General features: G+C 35.2%; 1 protein-coding gene across 1 annotated transcript in view; it reads right to left on the reverse strand.

The window, feature by feature from the left end:
* Malrd1 (MAM and LDL receptor class A domain containing 1) overlaps nucleotides 1-13753 on the reverse strand; it is a 745053-nt gene that overhangs the window by 610467 nt on the left and 120833 nt on the right. The window contains exon 13 of the mRNA XM_021156265.2: nucleotides 2663-2783. Within this exon, the coding sequence (XP_021011924.1) occupies nucleotides 2663-2783 (121 nt within the window). The remainder of the gene's footprint in view (nucleotides 1-2662; nucleotides 2784-13753) is intronic.

The following is a 13753-nucleotide window of genomic DNA, read 5'->3' on the forward strand; positions in this document are numbered from 1 at the left end:
ATAGAAACATCAAGGCAATCAGAAATCATTTGATCTTCAATGCTGCCCAGCTTGCAGGAAATGCTAGGGCAATAATGGCACAAAGCTTTTGGAAACCACCAACTGGTTTGACTTTAGGACCACACAACAAACAGAATCCATACATGACACTGCTTGGAACCCCAAGGACCTGAAACCAGATAACCCATGGATCTAGTAAAAAACCCAATTTTACTGTGCTATTAAAATAATATAACAATAACATGACTTCAATAACATTACATTTTGCTATACCCAGAGATCTGTGCATTGCTCAGCCATCATCAGAGAAGTTTCCACTCACAGCAGATGGGAATAAATACAGAAACCCACAGACATTACACAGAGAGTAAGAGATCATGGAACACTGCTGTAAATGGGATGGCCTCTTTAAATACATTTCTCCAATGCTCAGGGAAGCCTGCAGAATAAAGGGCAAAAAGAGTGCAAGAGACAGAAGGCATGCCCTCCAAATCAACATGATCAAAATTCATAAAGAACTCATAGAGACAAAGGCAGCAAACACATGGCCTGCACAGACCAGCAACCACGAACTCTGTGCATATAATATGTCTTCTAGTTTAGTATTTTTATATAATCACTGAGTATGTGAATGAGTGGGTCTCTGATTCGTCTGTCCATTATTTGAATCAAATGGAAAGATGTGGTCATGCTTAAGCTAGGTGATATAAGACAGATAGACAAACAGACAAATACTGTATTTTTCCAATATATGGATATTTAAATAAGCCAGTTGGAATACATGGTACAGATTACTATAGGCTGAGAAGGCTGACTAAAGTAAGATAGAGGCTAGATAATAAGAACTAAGATAAGCATAGATAAATGCAATAAGTTATGTTATCTACAGGACAGTGGCATGATTAAAGTTGATAATAATCATTTACAGATTTTATGACTTGGTAGATACATTCAAAAGTTCCAATAAAGAAGAGGTAGAGTATTAAATGACCTGATTTTTTCAGTATATATCATATCCATGTATGGAAAAATCATAATCTCATCCATAGATGTACACATTTATTATGTATGAATTAAAAGTTAAATGGTTAGACATATTAAAAATGCTAACTACCCATATGTGATTTTTACACATTTTATGTATCTATCAAATTTTGAAAGCATACTCCATAAATATAATTTTAAGTTGAAATATTAATTTCTAAAATTTGTCTTTTCTAGGTCTCAATAGAAAGTAGTATAGTCTACGTGTGTGAGCATGTGTGTGTGTGTGTGTGCATGTGTGTGTCCATGCATGCATGTGTGTGTGTGTGCATGCATGTGTGTATATGTGTGTGTGTGGCTTGCTGGCTGGCTATGCAGACTGGTCTGAATTTTCTCCCCAAAGTGGCATACATAGCACTTTCTGGGGGACTATGAAGATTAACAAGTACAGAAGAAGCTTGCAATTCAGCTCTAGTTTAATTGTTCTAAGGTCTATGACCAAAGTGTGCTGCAGTGTCTTCAACAATAGGGTCTTAGTATCAATTCTGATGGACAAACAAGAACATAGGCCATAGTCTTTGAGGGACCCTAGCACCCTCCCTGGCCAGTAACTTCTAGAAAGATAACTCACAGCTGACTCATAACCTCTGGGACTATCATTATCCTTTCTTGCAGCATAACTTTATCCAAGTTCCTCTTTTGTGTATTTTTGATCATCTTTAGAATAGTAGCTCAGATTGTTTTTAAGGCCTATTACATAAATAGGAACTCATTCCCAGTTCTGTAAACTTGACAGATATGTTATAGGTCCTAAAGAAAAGCCTACTGCTATCATTTTGTTAAACAATCCTGTTGTTATATGTCTTTATAATTATTCAGTTTTATACCTACACACTAGTTCTGGATTCAGGCTTTACCAGAGAAGTTTCTTTCTTCAGCAGTCTGTAGTTAATGATGAAAAATGTAATTCTCCCAAGCCCCAAGCATAAGTAGTGGTGACATGCTCTACCCAAACTATAGTAGACATAACACCCCCTTTTAAGGTTCAGAGAACATCAAGGAAGAAATATTACTAAGATTATAGGAGTCAAGATGGGGAGATGTGTAACAATGTCCTTTTTACGTTGCATGGCCATTATGCTCACGAGTTCAATAAAGCCATGCTTACCAGCATAAGACTTGCACAAGATTGGGTCCCTCAACATTTCAGCATGAATGAGGTAGGGTCCCATGATACTCCACCCTTCATAGAGGCAGTGCTGGGAATGAATACATATTGGGGGAGTGTGACATTACCTTCAGTGGTATAACTAAAGGTAAGTTGTCATTGCTCCATGGAAATACTTTCAGCCACACACAAGCAAGAACTTTACACTCAGTGGGTCACATGCAAAAACTGAAGATATGAATGAAGAAAGATGGATTTACTGAGAAGTGTGCTAGTGACAAAAATCAGGAGATAAGGGAGGAGAATAAGATGGGAAAATATAGAAAGAAATAGAAAAGATGGCTTTAAAGCAATAAATTATTTTGTAAATAAAATTACTTAACATTGAAAAATATATCAAGTCGATCTGCACCCTGTATAAAATACTAGTGAATATAATATATTTTTATAAATAAGAGCAAATTGCTTGAATGTTTAAGGTTACAATACTCACAAGAAAAGATATCTTACCTTTATTTTGTATGCTGGTACTTCGAAGTGACTTATAGGAAATTTCACATTCATGGGATATACTGATGTCATCTACAGCAACCGTAGCATTTGATGACAAAATGGTAGCTTCTAAAACTAACTGTTATTGGAGAAAGATGAAGTTATTAAAATATACCATAGAAGTAAAATCTCAAAATCATTTTCTTCCAATAAAGAAACTCTTTTACACCTGTTCCATTTTTCAATCTAATCTTAGAAAACTGTTATGACCTGAGCATGCAAATTATAAAATTACACAGTCGTAACTGCTTTGACAGCCTCTTAGATAACCATAATATGTTAGGTAACCTTGTTTTAGTTAAAAGTTGCAACATTCATCACCAGTGAAGGGCATGCTTTCCATTGCCATTAAGAGTCATATGCATTAAAAATGAGTTCTTGGGGTAATCAACTGTGTGGTTTACAGCTCAATTTAATTGAGATATGGTTTGGCTAGAATGATTTATTTCCACATCTGAAAATTTAAATATGCATATATAAATATATATATTATAACTATAAAAATATACTTCTGTGCAATAAAGATTACAATCATTAAGCACCTATCGCTGTTAGTTATATTCATTTACTAAAGCACTAGGAGGCATCTATTTAAATTTACTTCAAATCTCAGAATGGTGACTTGACATACTTTTTTTTTTCTTCTCCTGTTACTCATATTATTCCATGTGTTTATTCTACTACAAAAGGGAGAACAAGATTGAGAGAAAAACAGAGGAGACAAGATAAGGAAAGGGAGAATAAGGCTGAAGAAGAGGTGAAGGCAAGGAGGGAACAAGGTAGAGAAAAGGCAAAGAGAAAGTGGGATTCAGGAAGAAGAGAATGAAGGAGAGAGACCTAAGTAGGTTATTTCTAGAGCCCTGGGGACATTGCCAAATGATACCATCTTTGAACATATTTGGTAGCTTTAGCTTCATCTTATCACTATGAATATCTAATGTCAAGACACTAACACTTTAGTTATGTTAAAGCTCAGAACATGCTTCTCCATTTCCTGCAGTAGAGTCATAATGCTGACAGTGTTGCCTTTATATAGGGTAGCTAGCTCTATGGAAATCTCTGAGCTACTTTTCTTAAAAATAGATCACACTATTGCAATGTAACAGATGACTTGCCACATAATAGAAGGAAATATCCCTATATAAAAGAGCCAAAAATAATCTGAATATACAGGTTTGGTGAAGTTTCCTTTTAATATATTACCATTAGATCATATTTTTTGTTCAATCATATATTTCTTCTTATCTGCACTTTCTCATTGAACCCAAGCAATAAAACACAGTTACTTTGGATTTTTAGGAGTTTATTTTTATTACCTATTGTTAACATAAACTTGATGGGTACTTTTACTGATTTGCTTTTATTATCCTAATTTTGTGATCTCCACAAACAACAAAGGGCATACCTGATATTGTATCACAAAATTAAGTTAAACCCTAATAGTAATTTCTGCCAAACATGTTGCTCTAGAGAAATAGAGACTACAACCGAACCAAAAGCAAATGGATATGAATGTGGATGTGGTTTTAGAACAATGAATTAGTCGGATAAGAAATTGAATGGATGAATTGTATGAGTTATGACAATTTTAGTATGGCTAATTGAATGACATTATTAAAAAGAAAAATGACCTAAGATACACAAGTAACCCAATTTCTCTACTTTTATACCTGACATGAACATAGTTTAATGTTGCTTTTGATAGTGGACAGATATATATATATATATATATATATATATATATATATATATATACATACATACTATATATATACACACACACTATGGAATACTATCATTATTAATATACTGTCTTTCTAAATTACCTTTTTATTGTTTTGATAAGAAACTATAACCAAGGCTATTTATAGAAAAAAAAGTGTTCATATTGGTTATAGTTTTAAGAGGTTAGATTCCATGATCTTCGTGCCAGAAAGTATGGCAACAGGCAGGCAGACATGGTTCTAGGCAGTAGCTGAGAGCTTATATCTTGATCCACAGACATGAGGTGAAGAGAATGCTAATTGGGAATGGCAAGTGGTTTGGGATTTCTAAAACTTAAAGTGCAACTCCAGTGGCACACCTCCCCCAATACAGCCAATGCTCCTAATCCTTCCCAAACAGTGCCACCAATTACTGAGCAAGTATTCAAATATATCAGCCTATGGTGACTATTCTCATTCAAAAAAAAATAGCATGTGAGTTAAACCCATTACTCTCCATTTGGGCCTAAACACTAACACACCTAAAATTGCTTTTGATAGTGAATACATACTTCCTATGGAATAATCACCCTTTTAACATACTGTCTCTTTCATGTAATATGGAAAGACCTTCAACATGTGTTTCTGACTTTAAAATTTTACAGAAAAATCAACAGTCTGAAATACTCAATAGTTTATATTTCTAGATATACGTGATTAAAAATACACATATACATAATCAATGCATAGAGTGTACTTTATTAAAATAAGTTAAAATAAGGCTGCCCAATATTTTGAATCAACAGATCCTGGCTATGATGGTAGATGGTAGCAGTGAGAAAGAACAACTGTCCTATTTGCTGTCTTTTATATTTTACCATGTGATACATAAAATTTGTATGATTTATAAAATTCTGATTGTACTTAGCTTTTTAAAATCTTGGCTAAGAGATCTGTTTTTCACAGAAGAGGCAGAAAATAATAGCACAGATTTTAGAAAAGAGTTTTTGCATAATAGGTACAAGTACCACAATTTAGAAAATGTTGAAACTACTAAGTAGTTTATTTGTGGCAACTTTGAACTTGAAAATTTCCCTTTTATATTTTACTGTTATATATCATTTACAATCCACATGTATTGATATTATACACTGATAATGTCAGTTAAAATAAAATGTGGGATTCCTCCAATCCAGAAAAGAGACATTTGTCAGTAGAGAAGAAGCAGAATACTGGAGGTACCACTCTGTGTTCCTGAAGAGAAGCATGTCTTTACTCTAACTGTCTAACTGGTAGGGCCTTGCTAGAGGTGAAGTACAACATTGGCATCATAGATCATGAAGATTTGGATATTTAAGTTTGACTAAACAGAAACACCAGGTGATTCATTAATGTTATTAAAATGCAACTTTAAACATACCTGAAAATTCATAAAAAAAACTAATATTCAGTCATTACCAACCCTTCTGGTCTACTACTCCACAAATAAATTCAAGACCATGTATTGGAAGATTACAATAATACTATTAATTAAAAATCACCCACTTTTTAAAAGTGGTTCCTTGGTTTTATGATATATAACTATAAATAATTATCAGCTATATCTATTTTTATTTTTATTTTAAAGAAAAATTGTCTGTGTGTGTGTGTGTGTGTTTGTGCGTGTGTATGTCTATATGTCTCTGTGTACAGGTACATGCTTGCCATTTGACATCTGTGCAAGTCAAAGACAATGTGTATGAGTCAGTTTTCAATTTCTAGCTTGTGGGAATTAAACTCAAGTCCTCAGGTTTGTAGGGTGTTCCCTTTCACTGAGTCATCTCACCTACCGATTATTTTTAATCACTGGGTTTTTTTGATTGTTTGTTTGTTTGGTTGGTTGGTTGGTTTGGTTTAGTTTGTTGGTGTTGTTATCAGGCAGGTCTTTGTGCTGTGACTAAAAGTTGTTACCTTACAGAACTACAAGACTGATAACTAACAAGTACACAACAATTTATTAAGAAGAAATGTTTCAACAATGGAAAGGGAAGCTAGAATTTCTGTTCAAAGAATCCTCAGGTAATCTGAAAACTCATATTCTAATTAAATGTAGATTCGTTTCCCTTTGAAAATTATTTTTAAAACTTTGCGATTTTTTTTTTGTTTTACTCAATTATAATTATACTGTGAACAACAAATTTTCTTGCTTTTGGAAGTTATAACTAGTAAATGCTGTTAACATTCCTGTGATTATTTTATACATCAACAAAACTGGAAGTTTACCCAGAATAAAGTAAAGCATCATATCATTCCCTACCTTATTATATAAAACACGATTAAGAAAATTAACTACTGAACTAACAGGAAATAGAATTTGTTAGAAACAGAAAGAAACTAGAATGTGAGAGTAGCCATATTTCCTTTAGAGTTTACTATATACAGTTTCAATCTTGTGAATATGGCACAAATTTTGTATTCATTTTAAAGTGAAAGAAAAACAATTGTAGAGAAGGAATTGGCTAAATGTCACAGAACTATGTGGAAGAATGGATAGCCTAAGCTGTTGCTTGTTGCAATTATAGAATATTGGAAATTATTTTTTAAAACTTTGTTGTCTTGTTTTATTCAATTATAATTATGCTTTTGACCAAAACACTTCTTGCTTTAGGAAATTATAACTCAGAAATGCTGTTAATATACATGTAATTATTTTATACATCAACAAAACTAGTTTACCCAGAAATAAAAAGTAAAACCTAACATCTTTCTATTCATGTCACTTATTAAAATAAGGCAATCTCAGTTGCTTAGCAGATGGTTTACACCCAAGCTTTCAATCAACCCCAGGTTTCCTGAGGTACTACGTGGGGAAGACTGAGGACTCAGCGACTTTCCACAGATGATATTTAGCTCTGTGTTATAAATCTTACCCTTTACTGATGCTTCCAGTGATGAAATATTAATAACAATAAATCTTTTAGAGATGTGCATCAAACCACTCATTGTGGAAAAGATAAGAGTCATTTTCAGATGAAACCTAAAATATGGCACAACTGTTTCAATAGGATTTAAATATGTTTAAATATACATTAGACCAATAAGAAATTGAGGGATAATACTCAAATAAACTCTTTTTATACTAGAATTTAGGAAGTTTAAAATTTAGAAGTTAGAAGTTCAGAATTTAGGAAAGAAGTTACAAAGAATAAAATGGCAAAGTTCAGAAATTTATTTATGTGAAAGAGGCTCATCATTGGAGCAGAACATGAACAAGCCAAGTTAAAACAGATTGGACAGAATATAATTAACTATTGGACTAAAATTCTTCCAATTCTTCTACCCAGGTGATGGAGAGATTCCTGAAAGGCTGTTAAATTAATTCCTTACAGAATCAACAGAAAGCCTAATCCTTTCCCAGCAGGAGAACAAAAGTCCTAGCAACTAAGGGTGATTATTCCCTAGGAAACTCAAAGCAATTTGTTCCCTGTTATGGTCTCTAGTTCACATGAAAGCACCATACCGCATCCAAATTTTATGGTTAAAGTGAAATACATAGGTCTCATAATCCAGGACCTTTCTTCTTTCTCATGTTTAGACTAGACTGGATTGCCCTAAATAAATAAATTCAGAGCTTAACCATATGGAGCCAATGATCAAACCAAGACGAAAGTGACCCTTAAAGAATGTAGCACTCCAGACTTAAGTATTCCAACCTTGGGGTATTTCTAAAATACTCACTTAAAAAACATTCAGATTTAAGATTTAGATAGAATATCTGTGGGCACAATATCATTTTTATTTGTTGTTAATACACGAGCTTGTACATAGCAAGAATCTTAATATATAATTTCAGGATTGAAAAGATATACTTAGAGAAACCTGATAACAACTAATAATGGCATTTTTCTTGTGTAGGTGAATAGGTAAACAAGACCAAAGCTGTATCTTTTTGTATAATTAATGGTAATACATCATCAAATTGCTGACATTTACTCAAAGTATGACTGCATGTTTATTTCTTTCTTTATTACTGGCTATAAACACTTTATAATTTTATGTCATATTGCTCTAATAGTTGTTTATAGCACATAATAATGCATATTTTATGTACTATATACATATATATATGTGTATTTTTATGTATAATTGCACAAAATAGAATGTAACCCACATATGAAATTCCATAATTCCTATCCAAAGTCTATGTGGGCCAAATGGGTTCAGGATCTGAATAGTTTGGACTTAAGATTGTTTATATAACCTAAGTATCATTTATTATTGGTTGTATTACAGAAGATGAGCACAGGGCAGTAAAACATATTCATAGTTAAACTCCCCAAATATCTTCCACAGATTCACATTTGAAAACTCTCAATTTTCAAAAGGACACTGCATTCCAAGTTTAATATCAGACATTTCTTGACTGCCAGAACAGGTGAGGGAGGCATCTTGTGTCCCATGTTCCTCAGAGACCAGTCTGTTCAGGTCAGCTCGCTGACTGTGGAGGGTCAGCAAGCAGACTGCAGAAAAGACACAGCTTCTGGGACAGACACACATTTCAGGCTCCAGACATCTGGGCACCTTCCCCGCCAGAGGAGAAGTGGCCAACTGGAAGGGCTGTGACTGCGAGAGCAGGTGAGGGAGCCATCTTGTGTTCCAGGTCCCTCATAAACCAGTCTGTGCAGGTGAGCACACAGATTACAGAGGCAACACATCTTCTGGGACAGGCCCTGTTTCAGTCATTCATCTTTAGCCAGGAGGCAGGTTGGAATGCCAGACCTCTGTGCACCTTGCTTGCAGAGAGTACTCTGACCACTGAGACTCAGGAGAGAGCTGGACTCCCAGGACTGTTGACAGAGGCTAACAGAATCATGGGAGAAACAAGTTCCAGCCAGAGACAACTATAACAATTAATGCCAGAAATTACCAGATGACAAAAGGCAAATGTAAGAATCTTACTAACAGAAACCAAGATTGCTCACCATCATCAGAACCCAGCACTCCCACCACAGCCAGTCCTAAATACCCCAAAACACCCGAAAAGCAAGATTCGGATTTAAAATCATATCTCATGATGCTGATAGAGGACTTTAAGAAGCACAATAGTAACTCACTTAAAGAAACACAGGACAACACTGCTAAACAGGTAGAAGTCCTTAAAGAGGAAACACAAAAATCACTTAAAGAATTAGAGGAAAACAAAACCAAACAGGTGATGGAATTGAACAAAACCATCCAACACCTAAAAGTAAAGTAGAATAAATAAAGAAAAGCCAAAGTGAGACAATTCTGGAGATAGAAACCCTAGGAAAGAAATCAGAAACCATAGATGCAAGCATCAGCAACAGAATACAAGAGATGGAAGAAAGAATCCCAGGTACAGAAGATTCCATAGAGAACATGGGCACAACAATCAAAGAAAATGCAAAATGCAAAAAGATCCTAACTCAAAACATCCAGGAAATCGAGGACAAAATGAGAAGACCAAACCTACGGACAATAGGAATAGATGAGAATGAAGATTTTCAACTTAAAGGGCCAGCAAATATATTCAACAAAATTATAGAAGAAAACTTCCCAAACTTAAAGAAAGAGATGCCCATGAACATACAAGAAGCCTACAGAACTCCAAATAGATTGGACCAGAAAAGAAATTCCTCCCGACACATAATAATCAGAACAACAAATGCACTAAATAAAGATATAATATTAAAAGCATAAGGGGAAAAGGGTCAAGTAACACACATATAAAGGCAGACCAAGAAGAATTACACCAGACCTCTCACCAGAGACTATGAAAGACAGAAAATCCTGGACAGATGTTATACAGACACTAAGAGAACACAAATGTCAACCCAGGCTACTATACCCAACAAAACTCTTAATTACCATAGATGGAGAAACTAAAGTATTCCATAATAAGAACAAATTCATACAATATCTTTCCATTGACCCAGCCCTTCAAAGGATAATAAAGGTAAAACACCAACACAAGGAAGGAAATTACAACATAAAAAAGCAAGAAAGTAATCCTTCAACAAACCTAAAAGAAGACAGCCACAAGAACAGAATTTCAATTTTAACAACAAAAATAACAGGAAGCAACAATTACTTTTATTTAATTTCTCTTAACATCAATGGACGTAACTCCTCAATGAAAAGACATAGGATAATAGACTAGCTACACAAACAGGACCCAAAATTTTGCTGCTTACAGGAAACCCATCTCAGGGAAAAAGACAGATACTACCTCAGAGTGAAAGGCTGGAAAACAATTTTCCAAGCAAATGGTCTGAAGAAACAAGCTGGAGTAGCCATTCTAATATCGAGTAAAATCGACTTCTAACCCAAAGATATCAAAAAAAGCAAGCAGGGTCACTTCATACTCATCAAAGGTAAAATCTACCAAGATGAATTTTAATTTCTAAATATCTATGCTCCAAATGCAAGGGAAACCACATTCATTAAAGAAACTTTAGTAAACCCCAATGACAGATCTTGGAAACAGGGAAATGCAAATCAAAACAACCCTGAGATTCCACCTCACACCAGTCAGAATGGCTAAGATCAAAATTCAGATGACAGCAGATGCTGGAGAGGATGTGAAAAAAGAGGAACACTCCTCCATTGCTGGTGGGATTGCAAGTTTGTACAACCTGGAAGTCATTCTTGCGTTTCTTCAGTAAATTTGACATAGTACTACCAGAAGATCCAGCAATAACTCTCTTGGGTATATACCCAGAAGATGTTCCACCTGGTAATAAGGACACATGGTTTATTATGTTCATAGCAGCCTTATTCATAATAGCCAGAAGCTGGAAAGAACCCAGATGAATGAATACAGAAAATGTAATTCCAACAAAGGAATGGATACAGAAAATGTGGTACATTTCCATAATGGAGTACTACTCGGCTATTAAAAACAATGAATTTATGAACTTCTTGGGCAAATGGGTGTATCTTGAGGATATCATCCTGAATGAGGTAACCCAATCACAAAAGAAGTCATTAGATATGCACTCACTGATAAGTTGATATTCGCCCAGAAACTTAGAATACCCAAGATACAATTTGCAAAACACAAGAAAATCAAGAAGAAGGAAGACCAATGTGTGGATACTTCATTCCTTCTTAGAATAGGGAACAAAATACCCATGGAAGTAGTTACAGAGACAAAATTTGGAGCTAAGACAAAAGGATGAACCATCCAGAGACTACCCCACCTGGGGATCCATCCCAAAATCAGCCACCAAACCCAGACACTCTTGCATATGCCAGCAAGATTTTGCTGAAAGGACCCTGATATAGCTGTCTCTTATGAGGCTATGCCAGTGTCTGGCAAATACAGAAGTGGATGCTCACAGTCATCTATTGGATGGAACACAGGGCCCACAATGGAGGAGCTAGTGAAAGTACCCAAGGAGCTGAAGGGGTCTGCAACCCTATAGGTGGACTAACAATATGGACCCCCAGAGCTCATTTCTCTAGGTGCATATGTAGCAGAAAATCGCCTAGAACTTCAAGTCACATAAAAGAATAGTAGCCATTTCCTCTGTGCATTATCTGTCTTGAACAGCTAGACTTATCAACAGGTATTCTCTTTACTTCCCAAGGTCAGTAGATAACAGACACTGATGGTTGTTTTGATGAGTTTCAGTCTAAATAAAAATGAATCCATTGAAGCACTTAAATGGAGGCTATAAGCATTAGAGACAAAGAGTAAATTGACCTAATCTCTTGACTTGTTTCATGCTATAGAAACTAATACTGAGATGAATTCATGGAGGTCTTTGTGTCAAATACTTCTCCCAACAGAAGTCATCTGCAGTTTTACCCATTAAATGTTGGCATTGTTTCAGGAGACTTTTCTGTCTATAAAAGTCTCTAATTATTAAATCCAGAGTTTGGACCAAAAGAACTTTCTCTTTCAAAAAAGAAGGAGCCGGGCGTGGTGGCGCAAGCCTTTAATCCCAGCACTCGGGAGGCAGAGGCAGGTGGATTTCTGAGTTCGAGGCCAGCCTGGTCTACAAAGTGAGTTCCAGGACAGCCAGGGCTATCCAGAGAAACCCTGTCTTGAAAAACCAAAAAAAAAAAAAAGAAGGAATCTTTATATCTATTTTATATACACAATTTCCAAGCAATACCAAAGTAATGGTCACCACCACAACAACTTACTCAGTGCTAGATTTCTTTACATTTATCTATATATTATTTGTTTGTTTGTTTGTTTACTTATTTATTTTTGCATCCCAGTTACTCTGGGTCTCCCCCTCTCAGATTCCCTCCCTCTTATAAGTCTTCTATAAATTTAATAGTCACAGAAGTTGATATTTTTCCATTCTCCTCCTATGTTTACTGGGTGGAAATGCCCTGTAATAACGTTGCTGCCATTGGCTGCTACTCTTTCTGGTGAAGTAGCTGAATGCACCAGGCAAGCTCAACTTTTCCATTTCACCTTGTCCATTCTAGCTTCCTTTTGCAGATGAAGTTGCTGGTTTTCAGAGATATATGGATAGTGTTAATCTTTAAGTTGACAGATCAAGAATATCCTCTGAAAATGTTTGTGGGGATTATCTTAAATTGATTAGTCTTGAAAAACATATCTTCTAAGTGGACAAAGGCATTAACTGCCTGGGCAGGGATTCTGAATGGGATAAAATGGAGAAGCAATCTAAGCAGTAGCTTGCATTCATCTCTACTTTAGGATTGCAGAAGCAATGTGAGCAGCTCCTCAGGTTCTTGCCACTGTGGCTTCCCTGCCATTTCAGTGGAATCTGGAGCACTAAATCAAAATAATTTATTTCTCCTCTAGTTGCTTTTGCCAAAGCATTTTATCATAGTATCAGGGAATGAAGCTAAGATACATGCATTCTAATTTTGTTTATTGTCCAGGACAAAGGCCTTCTCCTTCAATGAGAACACAGCCTTTCTCCAGCAGTCACTTATCTGTCTACTATTTAGTCCAACGGAAAGTCCTAATTTAAACACACAGATGGATATTTTAATATCATGTGTATCAAAATGCTTTGGTTTCTGTTTGACTTCAACATTTTATCTCAACTGATTCTGAAGAAAATATTACATGAATGTATGTTATTTATCAACAGCAGTTCCAGCAGTCAATTTCCCATACCATAGCAATAGGTTAAAACAGAAGCTTAGAAGGCTTAAGAATGTTCCTATAATCCTATATTTGGCCCAAGATCCAAGTTTCCAGAACCCATATACACAAACAGCATCTTCACTGTTTAATATTCAGCCTCTCCCAAAGTACTTCTTTATCATTGTTATAGTTCTTTCAGGTTAGGAAACAGAAAGATGCAAGATAATACTTTCAGTCAGTGAGATCAAGGAGTGAACACTCATA

Source organism: Mus caroli, unplaced genomic scaffold (assembly GCF_978045245.1).
Source record: "Mus caroli unplaced genomic scaffold, Mus_caroli_1 scaffold_2, whole genome shotgun sequence".
NCBI lineage: Eukaryota > Metazoa > Chordata > Mammalia > Rodentia > Muridae > Mus > Mus caroli.